A 21868-nucleotide genomic window follows, 5' to 3' on the forward strand; every position below is an offset into this window, starting at 1 on the left:
CCACAATGTGACAGTATCACTCGGGAAAGACCTTCCTGTTTCTTCTACATTACGTCTGGTGTCTTCAAAATAGTTGACTTACAAGTGCCTCAACTTACAAGTTTTTTCAGTTAAGAGCCATTGGCTTGGTTGATTTATTTTTCATTGTGAGTCAAAATTTGAATTACATAACAGATACAGATGCACTGCCGCTTGACCGAAGTGATAATATAGGAGAGCGATGCCGTCTACTGAACAGGTCCAACAGGACCAACATACAAAAATAAAATTGGGACACTTGCAAGGAGCATGGAGAAAACGCCAACACTGAACTAGCCGCGTAGTAAATGCAAACATGAGCTTGAGTCACGCCCTATAAAGGCACATGTCAACACAAATACTACATTGTGTGTGTGGTTTTTGCCTTAATTATACATTATAAAACCTTTTCTCTTTTATTTTTATTTTTTTTAACACTTTCTTAATATTTTACGTTTTTTTATATTTATGTTATTCAACACATTGCTTATCGTCTTTATTAAAAATAAAATAAATTGTGGTCTTTGGGTGAGGTTTGAATGGAGTAATAACATTTCAATTAAATACAATGGGGATAACTGATTTGGTAAATGAGTAAAAAGTTACAAGCCTGATCAGAATGAATTAAACCCGTATGTCTACTGTACCTCTCGACACTCCTATGACAGTTCAGAATGTTAAAATATAATTTTGTTTGAACAAAGATTATACCGTTCTGTGTTTCTTACATCCACACTGTTTTTATTAATTTCCATGTCTTAGCATCATCACCGTCTTGCTCTCCACAGGCCAGGTGACCGACCTCAAAGGCCACGTTGTCACCCAGGTTGCGATGGGAAAGGCCCACACGTGCGTCCTGACCAAGAGTGGGGAGGTGTGGACATTCGGGGTGAACAACAAGGGCCAGTGTGGCAGAGACACAGGGGCCATGAGCCAGGCTGGGAAAGGTGGGGAAAATAAAACAATGACCCAGTAAAGTGAATTCAGAGATTTGCTTCGAAATGCATTTTACATGGTTGAAGATAACTGCTGAAAGCATGTGGTAAGACTGCAAACTATGTACAAAGTAGTACAGAATTATGGAGATTAATTCAGTTTTTCTTATGTTTTTTCCCCCCTTTTCTTTTGGGTGTGGCTCAAACAGGGCCCAGTGGTGCACTTTGGAGTCAGGCATGAGTTGAACCTCCCCCTCTATAGACGCGTATCCAGCGCATTTGCGATGCACAGTTAGCTAGCTAGCTAGCTATGCCTGCACCCTGAAAATGTATTTTCGATGCTAGATGAAGTACCATCCATTTTTCCACGTCATTGAAGTGTTATTTGATTGACAGTTGGCAGGTGAGCGGAGTGTGGTTTCACTGCATTTAGTGAACGCACCCACAGTATTTCAGAACAGAGAGATTGGCATGATTTCAAAGACTCTTTATATTTTTCATTCAAATTTGGCCAGGGCGTAAATACACTTCTCTGCGTATAGAATTTAGAAAAAATATTAATTTTCACCTTAATAGTCATCATTGTTTCTTTGATATTGCTAACTTGCATCCTTGTCTGTTGCAGCGTTCGGTGTGGAGAACATGGCCACGGCCATGGATGAGGACCTGGAGGACGAGCTAGAGGAGAAGGAAGAGAAGAGCATGATGTGTCAGTCCGGCATGCACAAGTGGAAGCTGGACCAATGCATGGTTTGCACCGTGTGCGGCGACTGCACGGGCTACGGTGCCAGCTGTGTCAGCAGTGGGCGGCCTGATAGAGTACCAGGAGGGTAAGATGACACAGATAATACATATTGCTCATCTTTGACATTACATTTGCAAATTGAAACAGTTTTTTCTTTGTTTACCAGCATCTGTGGCTGTGGGTCGGGAGAGTCTGGTTGCTCAGCATGCGGCTGCTGCAAGGCTTGTGCCAGGGAACTGGATGGTCAGGAGGCTCGACAGAGAGGCATCTTTGATGCAGTCAAAGAGATGATCCCGTTGGATCTCCTTTTAGGTAATGCCTTTTCGCACCTTTTAACACTTGAGCCTCAGATATCTGTGAACTTTGGCGCAGTATTTTCCCACATTTGGATACCATTGCTGCAACTCTGTGAGAGTTCAAACAGCCACATGGCATTCCACAATCCCACAAAGTTGTAACATTACAAGATTAAAGACATAATACTTGGGAAAAAAAAGGCAGAATATAATGAGAAAGTCATAATTTTTAGTGATGCACCGTATATTCGTCCACTGAAAATCTTCGGCAGAAAATGGCTATTTTTTGCCATTTTCAGCATTCGGCCAAAATAAAATTAAAGCCGAAAGAATATGGCCGAAATAGGATGTTGTGGTGACACAAGCAAAAAAAAAAAAAACGCCGCAAGCAAGCGCCTGTTTCAATTAAACAGCGAACGCGGGGGTGAGTGTCTGCCTCGCTTCTCGCTGGCTTTTCACCGTGTGAGTTTGCACCGGTCGGTCGCAGCAGCTCCCGGGGTCATTACGCACACCGGAGGAGAAGGGCGTCGCTTGGTGTACAATATTTAAGAGGTTCGAAAAAATTTATCAACAATTTTAAACACGAGAACACTTAACGCTACCGACCTGTACAGGACGCTGTGTGTGACTTTGCAGTCTGTTCCCAAAGCCGATTAACTGGTGCAAACAAATAAATTTATTTATTTTTAAACGTTGGTGAATATGTGTCGCTTTTAAGTGCGCCGCACCTTGTCCCGCCGCACGCATCAGTGCCCGCTTGAGCGAACTACATTGACTATAAAGTGCAATCGCACCGCCAGAAAATTCTCAACTCTCGTTTGGTGTTTAATGTACCATTAGCCAACATGTCTGCTGTGTGGGCACATTTCAATTTACATTGTGTTTTGTTAAAAGGCCAGTGCTAAATAAATATTTTATCATTTTAATTAATTATAGTAAATGCAATGATAGTAAAAATTGGCACAACTTTTTTTTTCTTCTGTGTTTCGGGTTTCAGACGAGCATTTTTCATTTTCGGTTTCGGCCAAACATTTTCATTTTGGTGCATCCCTAATAATTTTGTAAAAAAATAAAATCATAAAGTGTTGAAACTGAGGCTCTAATATTAGAAAATTAAAAATTTATTTATGTTAATAAAGGTATATTACAATTTTACACAAGAAAAAAGTCAGGAAAAAAATTCTCAAGAGGAGCACATTATAATTTTACTCGAATAAAGTCTAATGTTACAAGATTAAAGATGAACAATATATACAGTACACTACATAAAAAAGTTAATAAATAAATAAATAAATAAATAAATATATATGTATATATATATATAAATTGTTAAAAATATATATATTTTTTTAGCACAATAAATAAATAAAAAACAGGAAAGGGGGTCTTTTTCCTGGCAGTGGAAAAGAGGATTTGTTGTGTCCTGTTCCTTTCACTCACATGATGTCCCTCTCACATTTACTCACTTACATGATCAGCATGGTTAACTCTCATTCATCTACTTGTTATATAAGGTGTTTAAAGGTGACTTTTCAGCTTTCAGGAGTGTGTGTGCAGCTTGATACAACTTGGGGGTCACAGGAAACTTTGAACAAGGATGAGAGAAAACTGTTATTTCTGAGTCTGTTCCGCACACACTGGCTTGCCTGTTGCTTTTCTGCTGCATTTCATGTGCCTGTGTCACCCATTTTGTTCTCGTGTTGAGCTGAGTCAGTGTTAGTCCATTGCGTCTCTCCATCATCATTCATTCATTGATGTGTGTCTTGTTTTATTCTGCTCTGCTCCTCTCCTCCCATCCTACATCTGTCTGGCCTGGCTGCACCCCTCGCACCCCCTCCCTTTTTTTTTGTTATCAGCTGTGCCTGTTCCCCCCCCTCCAGGAGTGAACATCGAGGAGCACATTCAGATCCGTCAGGAGGAGAAACGGCAAAGGATCAACCGCCGACACAGGCTGGAGGAGGGACGAGGTAGGAATCAGGTTGAGACAGATGGGGACCATCCATTTATGTTAGGCAATCTGTATAAAATTCCCCATAAGAACTATGGCAGTTCATCAGGGATTTTTTTTGTTTTTAATTATGTGCAGATTGGCCCTGCCTCAAAAAGTAATAGTATTTTGGCCACACTGGAAAAAAATAAATAAAATATATATATATATATATATATATTATTTTGAGACTAACTGTAGAATCAAGATAATGCAATTGTATTTAACTGAATAAAATTTTGTTTCTTAGAGAAATAAATGGAATTTTATGAAAATAGAGTAAAAATGTATATAAAGAGGGGGAAAAACTAGATTTTCTGTGAATCAAGTCAAATATAAAGAATAAAATAGAATTCTTAATTAAATAAAATACTAAGTTGTAATATTGGAAAAGAAAAACACATTAAACACACAAAATTCAGAGGGGAGAAAAGGAATTGAGCAAGAAAATTGTAAGATTTTATTTTATTTTATTTTTTTTACAACATATTGAAATATGATAAAGTTGAAAATTACAAGCAATCATAATTTGCATGAATGAGGTAATAACTTTATGTACGTTGGAGAATAAATAAAAAATATATAATTTTGAAAGACTGAATTTTTTTTTTATATTTTACAAGATTAAAGTGAAATTTTACTAGAATAAATTCCTATTATTACCAGATAATTTTTTGTAATATAACAAAGAATAAATTAGTCACAATTCTCCTGGAATAAAGTCATATTATTACCATATGTAAATCGATCAGAAAGTTGTTATATTAGGTCAGAATTCTCCTAGAATAAAGCCAACATTACCTTATGTAAATTTATGAGAAAATTGTAGTATTAGGAGAAAAACACAAACTTTAATGGTATTATTATTTTAAATATTTAAAGAAAAATAAGTCTGAATTTTATGAAACTATTTTAGAAGAATAAGTTGTAATATTAAAATTCCAGTGCAAAATCATAATTTGCAAAAATAAATTAATCTTGACTTTATTCTGGATTTTTTCAGTATGTTTTTTCAGTGTGGCTAATATTGTCTTGTATAACACCACATACAGTAACTACTTTACTGAACTCCTGGTACACATACAACACACCTCTCCATCACAAAAACAACTCAAAATTGACTTACAGACACGTAACTATTAACTAATATTTCAACTGGTTGTAATACGATGGGCGTTGTGGTTAAAAGGACAAAGTAAGTGTAATGACTTTCCAAACATGGTACAGTTGCAGTTGCCATGTGTGGCTGGACGTATGGCAGCCCTGGGGCAAATCCAGAATGAAATGCGTTTTTAAGAGCCTTTCAATGTGTTAATAAAGAGTCAGGGAGTGTTAGAAATTGTGTGAATGGCATGAGTATAAAACAATGCATTCATCCCCTTTCATTTCAAATATCTTTAAGGTGCTGCGCTAGCTTGGGTGCCTTGGTGACTTCCCCCATGCTTTTTTATTTCTGTGAGCGTGCATGGTCGTGGCGTAGCAGTATTTATCCTGTGCTGTTTCCCATTGATTTGTGAGCGTTGTTGCATGCATGTGAAAGTTTCTTTCTCCCCCAGGCCCCATTGTTTTCCCCGGTACCATTTTAATGAACCAGCGTGAGCAAGCCCTAGCCAGAATAAGACCCCTTCAGGCACTAAGGCATAAACGGGACAAGCACAAAGGTACTACGGTCTTACACTACCTCAACGGGCAGGGAGACGCTCCCCCCACTTTTTTTGACTCATTTTCCCCCATCTGGCTGTCCCGCCCATTTCCTCTCTTACTCTCTGATGGGGGTCATTCAAGTGTGTTTAGGTTTTAGTTTTGTGGCAACACTGACCCACTTTTTAATAGCAGTTCCACTAAGGTTTTATTTGTTTTTTCGAATTGCATGGTGGGCTGGATCAAACGCTGCTGGTAGACTTTTTGCCGACAGAGTGCTTTTTATTATGACTTAATGCCAACGAGAAGGAAACCCCTTCACCATTCCCGTTTAATAAAAACTACACTAGACCCTCAGAAGTGGAAAACAAGCTGCTTCATATTGAATGAAAGTTAATTTTGTTCAAATGCTACTTTAAAACACCACCTGCAAAGTTAATACAAAGTTGCATGGTGCCACATTTGGAGCCTGAAATGAATTACAGTGGAACCTCGGAGTTTGAACGTCTCGGAACACGTCCAATTCGGACTTCAACCAAAAAATCTGAGTAAAAAATGCCTCGGAGTTTGAACTCATTTTCGGAGTTCCAACACCCAAGCAAAGCAAGCTAAGCCGAACATACCTTGAACGGGTAGCCGAGTGAAACCGAGCAATGCCGAATGCTCACGTTGCGGTAGTTGAGACGATGCACTGCTCATTTCCAGTCAGACTGTGAATACTTCCGGAGGTGCTCCATACTCGCGAGTGCATTTTGATTTTTCCACGACAATTTTCTTCGCCATGGGCCCAAAGAAAGACAACAATGCCAGTGGGAGCAAAGAATAACATACAGTGCTACGAACTACAGTGGAATTAGGAAGGAGATTATTGCACAGTCGTACGTACCGTGACTACTTCTGTAAATACTGGCACGAGGACCACCCTTAGCTTTTCAACCGCGTGCCTGTCAATAAACAACGCACGCAAGGACCGCTTAGTAGTCTAACAATATGCCCAATGTAAAATACACAAACTCAGCACTGAACTAAAGCTAGCATTAACATAGCATTTATCATCCACTGATGCCATCACACCACAACAGATAAGGTAAAGTATTTTTATTGTTTAAATACTGTACTGTACTGTAAATGTAAAAAACATAAATATAAATTAAAATAGAAATTTTCTGTTTTTGGAGCTTGGGAACGGATTAATTGCATTTACATTATTTCCTATGGGAATTTTTTTTTTTGGAGGTTGAACAATTTGGACTTTGAACGAATTATGTTCAAACACCGAGGTACCACTGTAATTTGACAGGTTCAGAGTTCTCATTAAACATTCAAATTCTATTTTGATTAAATTTACGTTTGATGCAGCAAGAGTTCTGATGGTCCACTATGTATTTTTGACAATTGTCTACTTTTTCGCACCCTTCCTGAAGAGGAAGCTATTCCTCATTGTAGTCTTTGTGTTTTTCCCTTTGACCCCCAGCAGCTTTGAGCACCCTCATTGACACACTCTTGCGCACCACTGTCTTATTTCTGCTTAACTTTCAGCCCTGCGTGTTAAGTCATGGGGGCAAGAGCCAGTCAATATTTAGTTTGATAGTCAGGGGCAGCTGGTGTTCTCTGATCTTCAGTTTTTTTTGTAAACCACAAACAGTTGGCAGTGATTGTGGTCAATGTGATTCATGGGCATTGACACAGCTTTTTCAACTCCCACAGTCAGACCTTTAACACAAGACTCTCAGTAGACCACATTTCCTCACTGTAGAAAAAAAAATACTAATACAAAAACACAGTCTGTCGTATCTCATGCAGAAGACCTTAATGATATTTTATTTTGGGACTGTTTGACAGAAACTTCTGTTGTTTACTCCCTCTTTCATTTTCAGCATGTGATTTCCATCTCTCCTTTTACCTACAGCATAGTTTCTCCCAGGAGTGTAGACACGAGACTTCTGGAAGTTGGAGCTGAGCAGTTTTCACCACCCTCTCTTGCCCTCAAAACAGGACCGCTTGTGTGATGCTTTTTCTTCTTTTCTTCTCTTTTAGATGGCAGCAGTGAGCGTGGTGAGAAAGATGCCAGTAAAATCACCACCTACCCACCCGGGGCGGTTAGGTTTGACTGTGAAGTGCGAGCTGTGCAGGTCAGCTGCGGTTTTCACCACTCAGGTAGGTTACTTCTTGCAACCTTAAACCTAAACCTTAAACCATAAACTTAAATTCTGGTCAGTCGGGGTTTCAGGCATTTGAAACCGGTAATATGACTGTGATGAATCACTATTGTTCGCTTTTTAGTCGAGTCGATTAATTATTTATATTATTTATTTAATATTTTCGGATACTAAAATTAACTAAGGTGAGCTTACCCTATGGCTGTACCTCAGGTCTGGATGCTGCAGTATGATACTCCACAGTCGCCACTTTGTAATCTCTTTGGATAAAATCACATAGTCTAATACTGCTGTCAGACTGAACGTGAGCTCAATGTTTCTGGCGGTGGTGTTCCATTTGTAGCCAATGAGGTTTGTGCGGTCAGTTGCGAATGCGTGCCGGGCGGCACTGATGAAGCGTTTGAAGTGAAAATTTTGCTTCTTCACCCATTTGGTCGGGGTTTTGCAAATATTAAATATATTTAATAATATATTGTAATATATTATATATTTTTAGTATGTTTTTAATATACATATATTTCAATATGACATTTTAGGACCAAATTACCCTGTTGCCTATGTCTTAGCTTTGGCCACCGCAGCATTTTACTCCACTGTCTCAACTTTGCCGCAGCATGTTGTTTTCTTGCTGCCCTTAGTCTCCACTCAGATCAAATTTGTCTTCTTATGTAACGGATGCCAGTTTGAGCTGCGTATTTGTGTGTTTATAAATCCTCACAACCCCATGCCTTCAACGAGGGTGCTGGTTGCTGAGCTGGTGGCTTTTGGCACAGTGGTGAGCGCTCTCCGCTCCCAAGCCGGAGATGTGTTGGCGTTGTGGGTTGGTTCCCTGCGTTGCATGGACACTGCAGGGTAAAACCACCACCGGTTACACTTAATAACCACATGCCACTTACAAGCAGACTCTTATTCTCCTCTGATTATTAACGTGTTTCATTCCAACTGATGCTTTCAATGACACTTGTTTTTTTGCCGTTTTCCCCTGTGGTTTTTATGGTTACCTTATCTTGTAGTGGTGCTGATGGAGAATGGAGACGTCTATACATTTGGTTATGGACAACATGGTCAGCTTGGACACGGTGACGTAAACTCCAGGTACTGTTTTGGTTGTCTTTACAAACATACAGGTGTCTTCGTTTTTATAACAAGGTTCTGTTAGCATGGTGGCAATGTAACCTGAATTTGTAGACAAATCAGTCAGAGCACACCATAGTCTATCACTAACGCAGTTCTGAAGTTATAATTATGGTTAATATTTGTATGAAAAACACTTTTGTTCCATAAGTAATAATAATAATAATGAAACTAAAAACACTGCAATATAGTTAATCAACAGCTGGTCATAACCCCAAAATGTCAGAATTATTGTAATACTATGAAAAACGATCCTAGGTGCAAGTCTCGAACTTTTGAGGAGCGTTTTTTGCAGGTTAATCATAGTGACCTGAAGCCAGGGTTTTTATTAAACAATAAAAACATGACATAACGGAGAGGTTATATCATAATTTATTTAGATAAGCCATATTTTTTCTTAATAGCCGCAACTGTATTTTATCGTCTATAAACATTTTCAGTGGGGCAAATGTCAAAAAAATGAATACATTTTAACTCAGCATTTATTGACTAAAAATTAAGGCATTAAATACAAATAGGATTCAACATCCTTTGTGCAACTTCACTTGAGCAGCTAGTCTTTTAGCATGCAACTTAATACAGTTGGTTCTTGATTGTGCAGCTATGAGTTTATGCCAGCTAACTAGTAATAACAAATATTCTCTCATAGTACACATACTGGAAATGTTCACGCTAGAATAAAGATACATCAAGAGGAAACAGTTAAGATTGTAAACTGTTATTATAATATGTAATGTTAATGTTAAATATTGATTAATGTTCTCATCAGTTACAGTAAAAGTGATTAAATTATCCATTTGTTAAAAAATAATCCTCAAGAAGGATTTTAAGGACTTTATCTAGGTCAGAAATAGAAGAATTTCCTCAAATTTACAGTTTTTAGTTGATCAGAAACTAAATATAAAAATATATATACAGTACAGGCCAAAGGTTTGGAGTTTGGAGTTTGGAGTTTGGACACACCTTCTCATTCAATACATGCTTTATTTTCATGACTATGTACATTGTAGATTCTCACTGAAGGCATCAAAACTATGACGACAACTATGACAACTAACAAACACATTTGGAGTTATGTACTTAACAAAAAAAAAGGTGAAAATAATAAAATAAATACATAAATAAATAGCCACCCTTTTCGCTGATGAATATTTTGCACATTCTTGGAATTCTCTCAAAGAGCTTCAAAAGGTAGTCACCTGAAAGGGTTTTCTAACAGTCTTTAAGGAGTTCCCAGAGGTAAGAATGTTAAGAGTATGCAAAAAAGTAACCCGAGCAAAGGATGGCTATTTTGAAGAATCTATAATATAAAACATGTTTTCAGTTATTTCACCTTTTTTTTTTTTGTTAAATACATAACTCAACATCAGTTCATACATAGTTTTGGTGCCTTCAGTGAAAATCTCCAAAGTAACCAGTCATGAGAATAAAGTAAAAGCATTGAATAAGAAAGTGTGTCCAAGCCCTTGGCCTCTACTGTATATAAAAGATATTTGGTGGTAAATATTAGATCGCAAACTTAAGATGTCAGATAATGGTAACTGATTTCAAAAGCAGGACAAAGGGCTCACATATGGTCAAAATTAAGCATTTTTTTAAATGTATTATTAATTTCATTGTAACAAAATTTATTAACTATGCAAACCTTGCTAAATCATAAAATAAAAAACTTTAATAGTGACGCTAACTTAGTGTACCCGATTGTGCTGTGTGATGTCATGTTTATGTGTACCATTCTTTTTTTTTTTTTTTACCACAAAATATCATTTTTTAGAACCTTTGTAAACCTAAGAATGCTATACAAATGTATATCCTTTTCAAAAAGTGGCAACTCGTGTATCTACCTTGTAGGGGATCTCCCACGCTGATCCAGGCTCTCCCGGGTCCAAGTGTCCAAGTGACGGCAGGCAGCAACCACACTGTTGTTCTTCTCGTCGACGGGCAGGTCTTCACTTTTGGTAGTTTCTCGGTAAGAAAATAACAATTTCCGCAATGAACTCAATACGTGAGTCACGTTGAAACCCCAAAACACACAATTGATCTCTCAGAAAGGGCAGCTTGGGCGACCTATCCTTGATATGCCCTACTGGAACGCCAAGCCATCCCCTATGCCCAACATCGGTGCCAAATATGGACGAAAGGCCACCTGGATCGGCGCCAGCGGAGATCAGACGTTCCTGCGCATCGACGAGGCGCTCATTAACTCCCACGTGCTGGCCACTTCTGAGATCTTTGCCAGCAAACACATCATTGGTCTCGTGCCCTCCTCTGTGTCGGAGCCGCCACCGTTCAAATGTTTACTCATCAACAAAATGGACGGAAGCTGCCGCACCTTCAATGATTCTGAGCAGGAGGACCTGCAAGGGTTTGGACTCTGTCTGGACCCTGTGTATGATGTCATATGGAGGTCAGTCTAAGGACTTTATGTGCTATTATTTCTCCATTAAAAACCTTCCAATTAAACTTTAATCAGTTGAACAGGCAATGTTGTAAGCAAAATTTTAACGTCGCCAAAGTATGACATGTGGGGCAGACTACTTTAATCAACAAGTTACATTAAAAAGAGTCCTGTAATATTTGTTGCATTAATTTAGTCATTGGTTTCCCCTCAAAATTAGTTGAATAAAAGATATTTACTTTTTAAAATAAAATATTTAATATTTATTTTATTTATTGTAAATACTAACATATAAAACTATATGGAAACATAAAGAATATTGCTAAAATGAAAAAATGCATGAACATTTTGTATTTATTTGTTTAATTAAATAATTGGTAAATTTATAACAGCGTAGTGCATGTGTTTATTCTTTTAATAAAAAAAGAAATAATTAGTTGATTGATTTGTTTATTAATATAATAAGTACAGAAATGCATGTTCAGTTTATTACTGTATAATGAGATTAATTATACAGTCTATAATACCATTTTAAATGAAAAGTCATTATTATTAAAATACTTACTGCAAACTATTTTATAACCCCACTTTAACTTTTTATATTTTCCTTCAAATGTCCTGGTCCACCTGTTTCTTCTAAAAATCAAATGTGGCCATTGAGCTCAAACGTTTGTCCACCCCTGGACTGAAGGTTAAAACCCAACACATATACCACTTTACCTTTTGAACATCTTTTGAGTAACAAACATATATGGCAGCTAACCAATCCACATATTCACACCATGCTCCTTCAAAAAAAAACTTTGACAACTAATCTCCATTGTCCTTAAGCATGTTCATCTGCATGTCATTAGGTTCTTACCAGCTTCAAGAGAGATGTGGTGCTATAATGCAGTGATAGCAGACGCCAGAATGCCTTCTGCCACAGACCTACAGGCTCGTTGCAGCATCCTCAGCCCGGAGCTCGCCCTGCCTGCAGGGTCACACGCCACCACTACACGCTCACATGGCGCCTTACACATTCTTGGTAATGCCAGAGCTTTATTTCTTCTCTGTTGTTAGCGTTTACCAGAATGCCAGGTTTGGTGCTAAGGGGAAGTATGCTGCTGTCAACAGGTTGCCTGGACACCTTGGCGGCTATGCAGGAGTTGAAGATGGGTGTGGCTAGCGCTGAGGAAGAAACACAGGCGGTGATGAAGGTATACTCCAAGGAGGACTACAGCGTGGTGAACCGCTTTGAGAGTAAGTGTGTGCTTGGAAGTATAAACCAGTCCCCTTTGAGCTGTGATTTATTGCATGCTAGCTGCTGAACATAATAGCTCTCAGCACATTGCATAGTCTTCTTAACGATGTGGGATGTTTTAGGTCACGGTGGCGGTTGGGGCTACTCGGCCCACTCTGTGGAGGCCATTCGCTTTTGTGCTGATGCTGACATCTTGCTGGGGGGGCTGGGCCTGTTTGGTGGACGAGGAGAGTATACAGCTAAGATCAAGGTAAACAACCCTTATTTCAAATTAAGACTGTATTTATTTGCATCTTATTCTGAATTAATTTCATCTTTTCATTACATTTTAACAGCTTTTTGAACTGGGGCCTGATGGAGGTGACCATGAGACGGATGGAGATCTGCTTGCTGAGACTGACGTACTGGCCTATGACTGTGCTGCCAGGTACACTTAATTTAGATTATGTTTTACACATTACTCAAGTACTGGCCTAATCCGTAAGTAAATAAACACATGGCCTAAGTAGACACCTTCTTTCTTCCTGGCAGGAAGCAAATAAAAAAAGTGTGGTACTGCATGGCTATAATTACTTACTGATACCATTATTTGTGGCGGTAGTCATCTTTACCACAATAATCACTGCCTACGCGGGAAACGACGCTTCTGTGAAGCTGTATTGATACAATACTTACTTGTATTTGTTGACATTTTTTATAATGTATATTATTTTTTTAAGTATCATGATTTATTTGTGGAAATAAAAAAGACAAATTCTGTAAAATACATTTGGTCAAATAAAGCATCTAAATTAAATTCCTCATCTATAATTGATGCCAATTACTGTCTGCAGGTGAAAACATTTATTGTAATACAAATTGACATGAATAATGATGATAATCGTTGAAAATATATTTACTTATTTATGAAAATAATAATTTTTCATATTGGATAAATATGATGTTATATATTTATAACAATAACACTATTTTAGGTGGCATTTTATGTGTGAAAACAACAAAATACATATTAAAAAACAACCTGGTCTGCAGTTGGGAAAATATGTTATATAATTGGTAAATGGACTGCTTTTTATATAGCGCTTAAACTGCATCATACGGTGCCCAAAGCGCTTTACAATTTAAGGCCCCCGTCCACACGAAAGCCAGTTTCAATGTATCCTCACAAGTTTCTTACCGTTTAAGCCGTGCGTCCACATGACGGCGCGGTTTCGGAGCTTGAAAACGATCACTTTAGAAACCGGGCTCCAGAGTGGAAAGATGTCAATACGCGTCCGTCTGGACACCTTATGCAGGATACTCCTCCAGCGATGATGTAATGGTCGCAGCTCGCATTGTCTCAGATTGATGACGTATGCGCCGATTCTCGCGTGACTCAGTCTCACATTCACCCATTCACACACACATTCACACACACCAATGGCTCACTGCTGCTACGCATGGCGCTGCCAGATCCATTAAGAGCAAATAGGGGTTTAGTGTCTTTCTCAAGGACACTTCGACATGGTCACCAGGGGTGAAGATCGAACCCACAACCTCACGGATGGGAGGCGACCACTCAACCACCGTCTAAATAAATAGTAAAATAATCACTATAATCACTATTTAATGTTATAATATATTCTCTGAAGTAAATCTTATTTGTGAAAAAAAAGGATTACAAGTATTTTTTAAATTTCATGCGCACAAATAAAATCCCCATGCATAATACATATCATTAATAAGACACAGGGTACTCACTGCACTTGAGTGAAAAAATGCTGCTGGGCACTATATGACGAAAGAATTCTTCCCAACAACTTTCAAGCGAATTTGCAGTCTTTGTTCATTCTCAGTTAAAAGTTGTTTTTATTTTGAATTCAATTCCAGGGAGAAATATGCCATGATGTTTGATGAGCCAGTCTTGCTTCAGTCGGGCTGGTGGTACGTGGCCTGGGCCCGGGTGTCTGGTCCCAGCAGTGACTGTGGGTCTCACGGACAAGCTACCATCACCACTGATGATGGGTACAATGCACTTCATGTTTATTTACCATGCAATGTGTATAACATACCTGGGAAGACATGTACATTGTTATACATTTTTTTTCTCTTTAGTGTGGTATTCCAGTTCAAAAGCTCCAAGAAGTCAAACAATGGTACAGATGTCAATGCGGGTCAAATACCTCAGCTACTTTACAGGCAAGTAACAGCTTTTAATCGTGATTCATGCTTCTTTTTATATGTTGTCAACTTGACAATTAAACATGTACAATGTTATTTCACATTAGGCTTCCTTCAAATGATGGGAATGCATCGAAAGGGAAACAGCAGACCAGTGAGCCGGTTCACATCCTGAAGCGCTCATTTGCTCGGACAGTCTCTGTGGTAAATAATATGGTGGGGGTGGTGGGGACATCTCATAGCTTGGTAGTTACACTTTTTATTCCTCATAGGAGTGCTTTGAGTCCTTGCTCAGCATCCTCCACTGGAGCTGGACCACCTTGGTTCTGGGTGTTGAGGAGCTGCGAGGCCTGAAGGGCTTCCAGTACACAGCCACCTTGCTTGACCTGGAGAGGTTGCGCTTTGTGGGTACTTGCTGCCTCCGCCTGCTCCGGGTCTACATCTGCGAGATCTTCCCCATTGCTGGTAAGACCACGTGGAATTTAAATGTCTTCAGCAGGCTTTTTCATTTGCTTAGCGATCAAATGCTCACACAGGCCCTTTATTGGCCCAGGGACTGCTTTATAATAGTAGAAGAGTTTTAAATTCAACAGTGTGTTCTCACTTTGACTCTGTAATCTGGTTCCTAGCCAACACCAAAGCAGTGGTGGAGGAGTCGAGCAAGCTGGCCGAGTGCGTGGGGAAGACGCGCAGCTTACTGAAGAAAATCCTGTCAGAGAGCACGGACAACTGCTTGACCAAGCTGGACAACGACCCGCAGGGCTACCTGTCCCAGCCCTTAACCCTGCTGGAGGCCGTGCTGCAAGAGTGCCACAACACCTTCACCGCCTGCTTCCACTCTTTCTACCCAACGCCGGCGCTGCAGTGGGCCTGCCTCTGTGACCTGCTCAACTGCCTTGATCAGGTTAGTGATCAGTTTGTTGTTGTTTTTGCACTTTTCATACAATCGCAGCCATTCAGTGAGCTGGTTGTCTTTCAAAAACAAATTCTAATTGGCATAAATTATGGGTTGACTAATTTGCTCCATAATTCATAACTCTCTCGCGCTCTCTCTCTCTCTCTATACATATATATATATCTTACTTAACAATTTTTTTCTTGACTTACCACAAGTCCCTCTTTTAGAAAAAAAAATTCACTTGTTAATTATTTGATACTTGCTGAAATGAGGTTTAGTATAGTGCACATTCTGGTGGCATTTTAAAATGAAAATAAATTTAAAAATAAATTAAATTATACATTAATTAATGAATAAATTAATTGTTTTATTAAATTTTTCTGGAAACGTTTTATGAGAAATTATCTAAAGAAACACCATGCCATAACACCAATGTGCAATGTGTTTAAATGAACACCTGGAAAATAAACAGCACTAATAGCACTTCTGCCATTTTGTTGTTGTTTCTAGGACATCGCTGAGGCTAACTTCCGCACATCCAGCAGTCGTCTGCTGGCGGCGGTGATGTCAGCTCTGTGCAACACTTCGGTCAAGCTGACGTCAATTCTGCCCATCGCGTACGACGGCGAAGTCCTGCTGCGCTCGCTAGTCAAGCAAGTCAGCACGGAGAACGACTCAGCCCTCGCTCACCGCTTTCCCCTACTCGTGGCTCACATGGAAAAGCTAAGTCATGTGAGTGTCATGTGCACGTCGTGAACTGTTTTAATGAAAGAAATTGTTGAAAGGCTTGAATTGTCATTGTGGTCTACCTTAGACCGAGGAGAACCTGATGGGAATGACCAGCTTCCGGGAGGTCCTGGAGAAGATGCTGGTGATCGTGGTGCTTCCGGTGAGGAAGAGCTTGAGGAAAGAGGTGGAGCTCTTCTCTCCACACCTGGTGTCCAACACCTGTGGCCTTCTGGCCTCCATCGTTTCTGAGCTCACTGCCTCTGCCCTGGGCTCCGAGGTAAGGAATTTGATCATCTTTGACAGTGGTCTTGAACGTGCTAAAGCTCTTTCTATGGTTGAGAGAAATTGCTGGCAGCTAAAGTGGATGTAGTATTCCATTCTGTTTGTACGCTTTGCTGAGTCGTGATGTACTCACTGTCTTGGTTATCACCACCTTGCTTCTATACCACCATAAGCAAAAGTCAGGACTCAGCTGTCCCCGTAGTAACCGCCACTGAACAGCAACTCTTAGCATCAGCAATTTGTCACCCCTTGTTAAGGAGACATGCCTTGTCCTTTAGGAAAGTGCAATTGTTTGAAGCAGTGAGCAAACCCCCCTGGCAGTCATTTTAAAACGAGAGTTACGACTGTAACTTCGGTTCTATGAGTCCCGGACGACCGCCAGAGCGTCCTGTCACTTGGAATCCTCGTGGTTACGCGAGAAGATTCCGTAGGAAATGAACCTCGGGTGACACCAGAACTTATATCCTTTTAGGGTCACCCAGGGGTCACAGGTGACTAATTTGGTATGCATTACTCGAACTCCGCATGGGCGAAGGAAACATTCAGTGCTTGAAGCACCACCATCTGGCGGTCGGGAGGGACGAAATAGAACTCATTGATTTAAACAAATAAAGTGGACATGATGAGAAAATGGCTTTTTAATAGCTTGTATACAAATTATTGCATCTTTACTGGGCCAGCCCATTCGTCAAGTTTAAAATTAAGTAATTCTTTGGTTGAATGTCTATTTCTGAAAATATGTCTGAGTGAGCCATTAGAATTTTTGCCCAGTCGTGTAACCGTAATGAACTAATTTACATAATAACCACCCCCAAACCATGACTTGGAAGGTAGGCTGAGTGAATATAGGCTGATTAAAGGTCCACTTTTTTTAATCGGCGGGCAAAGTAACTGTATTTAGCCTTGCCCGGTCACCGGCCGTCATGGTAACAAAAGGTGTACTAATTTGCACTGGATTTGCATGAGACAGAATGGCCTTCTGAAAATACAGTGATTTTAAGTTTGACAAGTGGATGTTTTTATTGAATTTTTAATTGTTGTTTAAAAAATACATAATATGTCTCCATTAAAGGATAAAGTTTAGTGTGAACTAGTGGTGAACTAATAGATTGCAGCTGAAGCATTGCATTTTGAAGCACGCAGACTACGGTGCCTTAGGGAAACCACACTTCGCTAGCCTACCACCAATTGCTACGTTCTTCTCCTTCGTATAATTAGTGATTACTTGACTGATGATTTAATAAAGAAATGTATGTTGATGTGATGGAACATATTTTTTATTCATATTAGAGAAATTAATTGAAGGTTTTTAAAATGAATTAACTATTACTTTACCACTGAATGGCGCTAAATTCTCCACACTGTCCCTTTAAGGCCAAACACACTGTGTGGTTGGATTGCTGTTCAAAGTCAGTTCTATTTCGTCCCTCCCAACTGCCAGAGGCGGTGCTTCAAGCACTGAATGTTCCTTTAGTGCATGTGCAATCCAAGTTATGCATACCAAAATAGTCACCTGTGACCCCTGGATGACCCGAGAACGGTATACGTTCCGGTGTCCCCAGAGGTTAGTTTCCTAAGGAATCTTCTTGCCTGAATGCAAAGATTCTGAGTGACAGAACTTTTGATTTAAATATCCTGCTCCAGAATCAAATTTAATATAAAAAATAGCTGTAGTTGTTTTTGCCATCAATTTAACCCTTACGGTGGCATCACAAAAAGAAACCTCAAAACATAGAATTAATTATTTCTTTTCTCTTCTTTATTAGGTTGATGGTCTGAACTCGCTCCATTCTGTGAAGGCCTCTCCCAACCGTTTCACCAAGACGAGCCAGGGCCGCAGCTGGAACACGGGCAACGGTTCCCCGGATGCCATCTGCATGACTGTAGACAAGCCGGGTGTCGTGTTGGTGGGTGTCTGTGTGTACGGAGGTGGCGGCATCCACGAGTATGAGCTGGAGGTGCTCGCTGACGATGTAAGAAAGAGTATTTAGCTGGATTTGTTTCACTGTGCACCATTTCAAACCATTTTTTTAACATGTCTGTTTTCACACAGGCACAGACAGAGCACCCAGGGGACTCTGCACACTCTCACAGGTGGACATCCCTTGAGCTGGTGAAAGGAACTTACAGCACTGATGATTCTCCCAGTGATATTGCGGAGATTCGTCTGGACAAGGCCGTGCCGCTCAAGGTACATGCATGCATTATATGTAAGGACGCACCAATGCCAGTACCGATTTGACTATTGGTGTCGACACTGTACATCTGTACTCAAACCCCCCAAAAAAGCTCCAGTACTACATCATTGATAATTTAAGGTAAACACGGAAGACAACACTTTGTTTGTGGGCTGCGAATAATTTTTTGCAAAATGGATGAAGTCCACTCAGGTAGTTTTGGAGATCGACGGCAAGTTTCTCAAGCCCAATTGCTATCTGCTCTGCACTGCTTAGAGCTTAGTCAGCCTCTTTTTGTCTCATACTTTACTTTACTTAGTGCCTCCTAGTGATCAGAATGAGACACCATGCAACTGAAATGTCTTGTGTTACAGGCTACAGTTAAGTGAAATGTGTGGCTAGACAGTTAGAAAAAAATGCAGTTAGCAGTTAAAATGTCAGTGATGACAAGTTGGTATGCTAAAAAGTGTGAGTTTAGTGAAACAGCCATGTTCAAGAAAAGTTCATGTTTTATGCTTTGGAACGATATTTGATTAAAATGAAACACATTTGCAAGACGTAGTGGCATTATCAAGTATCTGTACTCGATGCTGGTGAATATTCAAATATGCAAATATACAGTAAGTACTAGTGCTCGGCGCTCGCAATTGATATTTGCTATGAGATACTCATGAGATGCACATTTCAAATACTTGCAAAGTGGAACCCAGTCCCCTTTCAAAGTGTTATCATTTCAAACTGATTTTTTATTAATTATATTATTAAGTTTTACGGTTCAGGTTGTCATCATACTTTTTCTCTTTGCCTTTTGCGGTGGCTTCACAAAATAAGTAGAACACGTACACATTTGTAGAGTTCATTGTGCCGATCAGGGGTCGCCAACCTGTTTTAAACTGTGAGCTATTACTTTGATACTGATTAATCCGAAGGGCTACCAGTTTGATACACATTTCTGAAATAACGAATTTGCACCACATACTTTTAATAATATGGTATGTTAATTTATAATTATTGATAATCATTTATGTGAAGACGTTGATGTTAATGGTTTCTGAAAAATAATTTGTAAACAAGTAAACGTCAATCACTTTATTTCTATAAAAGTCTGCCAGTATTTTTATTTTCAAATCATCACTTCCACAACATTCCTAGAAAATCACAGTCACATTGGTGAGCTATTTTTAGGCTACTCATGTGGTCCTTGGGTTGGCTACATGCTGCCTGCGGGGCACCACATTGATGACCCCCGGTATAGATATTCCCTGAGATAGGCTGTCATGAAATTTGACATCCTGCTCGATGATGGTTTGTGCTACATGTTTTGTTTGAATTTTGAGGCTTGTTTTTCTAGAAAATTTGGGTTTGAATTCCCAATTCAACTTTTGTGACATTCCACTGTGAAACTGTGATGTATTCTCATGTAGGAAGGGGTGAAGTACGCTGTGCGATTGCGCAACTACGGCAGCCGCACTGCAAACGGGGATGGCGGCATGACCACGGTGCAGTGCTCAGATGGCATGTCCTTTACCTTCAGCACTTGTAGCTTGAGCAGCAATGGCACCAACCAGACACGAGGACAGATTCCTCAAATTCTCTATTACAGGTTAACACAAAACTATCTTTATGAGAAGACATCCCATGACTACTGTATTTTGTCCCCTTGACATTTGTCTTCTGATTTAATTAAGGAGCGAGTATGATGGCGATCTCCAATCCCAGCTGCTGAGCAAAGCCAATGAAGAGGACAAAAACTGCAGCCGGGCGCTGTCTGTGGTCAGTGCTGTGGTCAAAGCGGCCAAGGACTTGCTTCATAGGGCTTTTGCTGTCGATGGTAAGCCGGGTAATCAGATGCTTCATTTGCAAACACAACTTTGAAGCACCATAATAGATTTTTTTCCCCCCTTATCTAATTTGCTTCAACTTGCTCTCAGCTTTATCAATATCTATTTTCTCTTTAGTGGATGACATCCCTGAGCTGTTAAGCTCCTCCAGCCTCTTCTCCATGCTGCTTCCCCTCATCCTGGCCTACATCGGCCCTGTGGCTGCATCTGTACCAAAGGTACGCTTCCAAGCACCTTAACTATCATTCCATTGTCTCACTTCATTTGGATGGTGTTGAAATTCCGCCTCGTCTTGTAGGCTGCCGTCGAGGTCTTTGGGCTCGTCCAAGAGCTGCTTCCCGCCGTCTCGGCCCTCAACCAAAAGTACGCCCCGCCCACATTTAACCCCAACCAATCGACGGACAGCACAACTGGCAACCAGCTGGAGCAAGGACTGTCGGCTTGCACAACCTCCAATCACTACTCTGTGATAGAAAGTGACCACCCCTACAAACAGGCCGGGGTCACGCAATACAAGGTACAATATTCTTAAAAGTGCAAGCCAGTCTTTTGTTGTTGTTGTGTTCCTTAAAACTGGGAAATCTCTGAAATCTGATTTGAAGTTCCTACTTGGGGCAGGTTGATGTAATCTAATGTCACTTAAAATGACTGCACACACAGAAATGCATTGAAAGACTAAATAAACTATATTTATCTATATTTATTGATTTTACTGGATATGACCACACAACCAGGATTGCATGAAAAATGGTTTTACGATATAAAGGAATCTTAAATTTGATTTTCTTTTCTAAATGAAGAGCTTCATTATCTTAAAAATAAATCTTCAAACCACTGTTCAAAGGTTTTAAAATGCCCATTTTTGTTCAACTGTGTCCAACCAGACGACTAGAAAAACAAATGGGATTAAAGGTTTTAGTTTGACTATAGTTAAGACATTGCACTGTAAAAAATCTCATGTAGTTGTATCCCAAATTTTTTATTTTATTTTGATGGGTGTCTCCTAATAAAAATAAAAAAAAGAAGTAATATATTCGGCTTCCTTAAACCTGTCGCTACCCGTTTTGACTCTATCCTACAGCATGAAATTATTTGATAAAATAAATGTCTTTGTTAAAAAAAAAAAAGATTGCAAAAAAAAAAAAGAAAGAAAAGATTTGTTTTGTATCTGAATTGCCTGCAGTAAAATGATCTATTCACAAATAGTGTTGCTGTTGCCAGCCAT

General features: G+C 39.6%; 1 protein-coding gene across 13 annotated transcripts in view; it reads left to right on the forward strand.

Annotated features, from left to right (window-relative positions):
- Window positions 1-21868, forward strand: part of mycbp2 (MYC binding protein 2) — an 80525-nt gene that overhangs the window by 21948 nt on the left and 36709 nt on the right. For 8 of the 13 annotated variants that reach the window (XM_086090496.1, XM_086090501.1, XM_086090505.1 and 5 more), the window contains exons 14-39: window positions 807-965; window positions 1579-1783; window positions 1865-2010; window positions 3851-3961; window positions 5538-5642; window positions 7660-7779; window positions 8795-8876; window positions 10767-10884; window positions 10964-11322; window positions 12168-12340; window positions 12430-12555; window positions 12679-12806; window positions 12892-12983; window positions 14426-14560; window positions 14651-14734; window positions 14824-14920; window positions 14989-15181; window positions 15346-15620; window positions 16125-16346; window positions 16429-16620; window positions 18392-18598; window positions 18679-18816; window positions 20227-20405; window positions 20491-20633; window positions 20761-20861; window positions 20942-21160. In XM_086090496.1, coding sequence (XP_085946622.1) covers window positions 807-965; window positions 1579-1783; window positions 1865-2010; window positions 3851-3961; window positions 5538-5642; window positions 7660-7779; window positions 8795-8876; window positions 10767-10884; window positions 10964-11322; window positions 12168-12340; window positions 12430-12555; window positions 12679-12806; window positions 12892-12983; window positions 14426-14560; window positions 14651-14734; window positions 14824-14920; window positions 14989-15181; window positions 15346-15620; window positions 16125-16346; window positions 16429-16620; window positions 18392-18598; window positions 18679-18816; window positions 20227-20405; window positions 20491-20633; window positions 20761-20861; window positions 20942-21160 — 4109 coding nt within the window. The remainder of the gene's footprint in view (window positions 1-806; window positions 966-1578; window positions 1784-1864; window positions 2011-3850; window positions 3962-5537; window positions 5643-7659; window positions 7780-8794; window positions 8877-10766; window positions 10885-10963; window positions 11323-12167; window positions 12341-12429; window positions 12556-12678; window positions 12807-12891; window positions 12984-14425; window positions 14561-14650; window positions 14735-14823; window positions 14921-14988; window positions 15182-15345; window positions 15621-16124; window positions 16347-16428; window positions 16621-18391; window positions 18599-18678; window positions 18817-20226; window positions 20406-20490; window positions 20634-20760; window positions 20862-20941; window positions 21161-21868) is intronic. The other 5 variants (XM_086090498.1, XM_086090509.1, XM_086090502.1 and 2 more) reach the window with 4 other exon arrangements.

This window comes from Leptonotus elevatus, chromosome 12 (genome assembly GCF_054856555.1).
Source record: "Leptonotus elevatus isolate MCC_2025b chromosome 12, RoL_Lele_1.0, whole genome shotgun sequence".
NCBI lineage: Eukaryota > Metazoa > Chordata > Actinopteri > Syngnathiformes > Syngnathidae > Leptonotus > Leptonotus elevatus.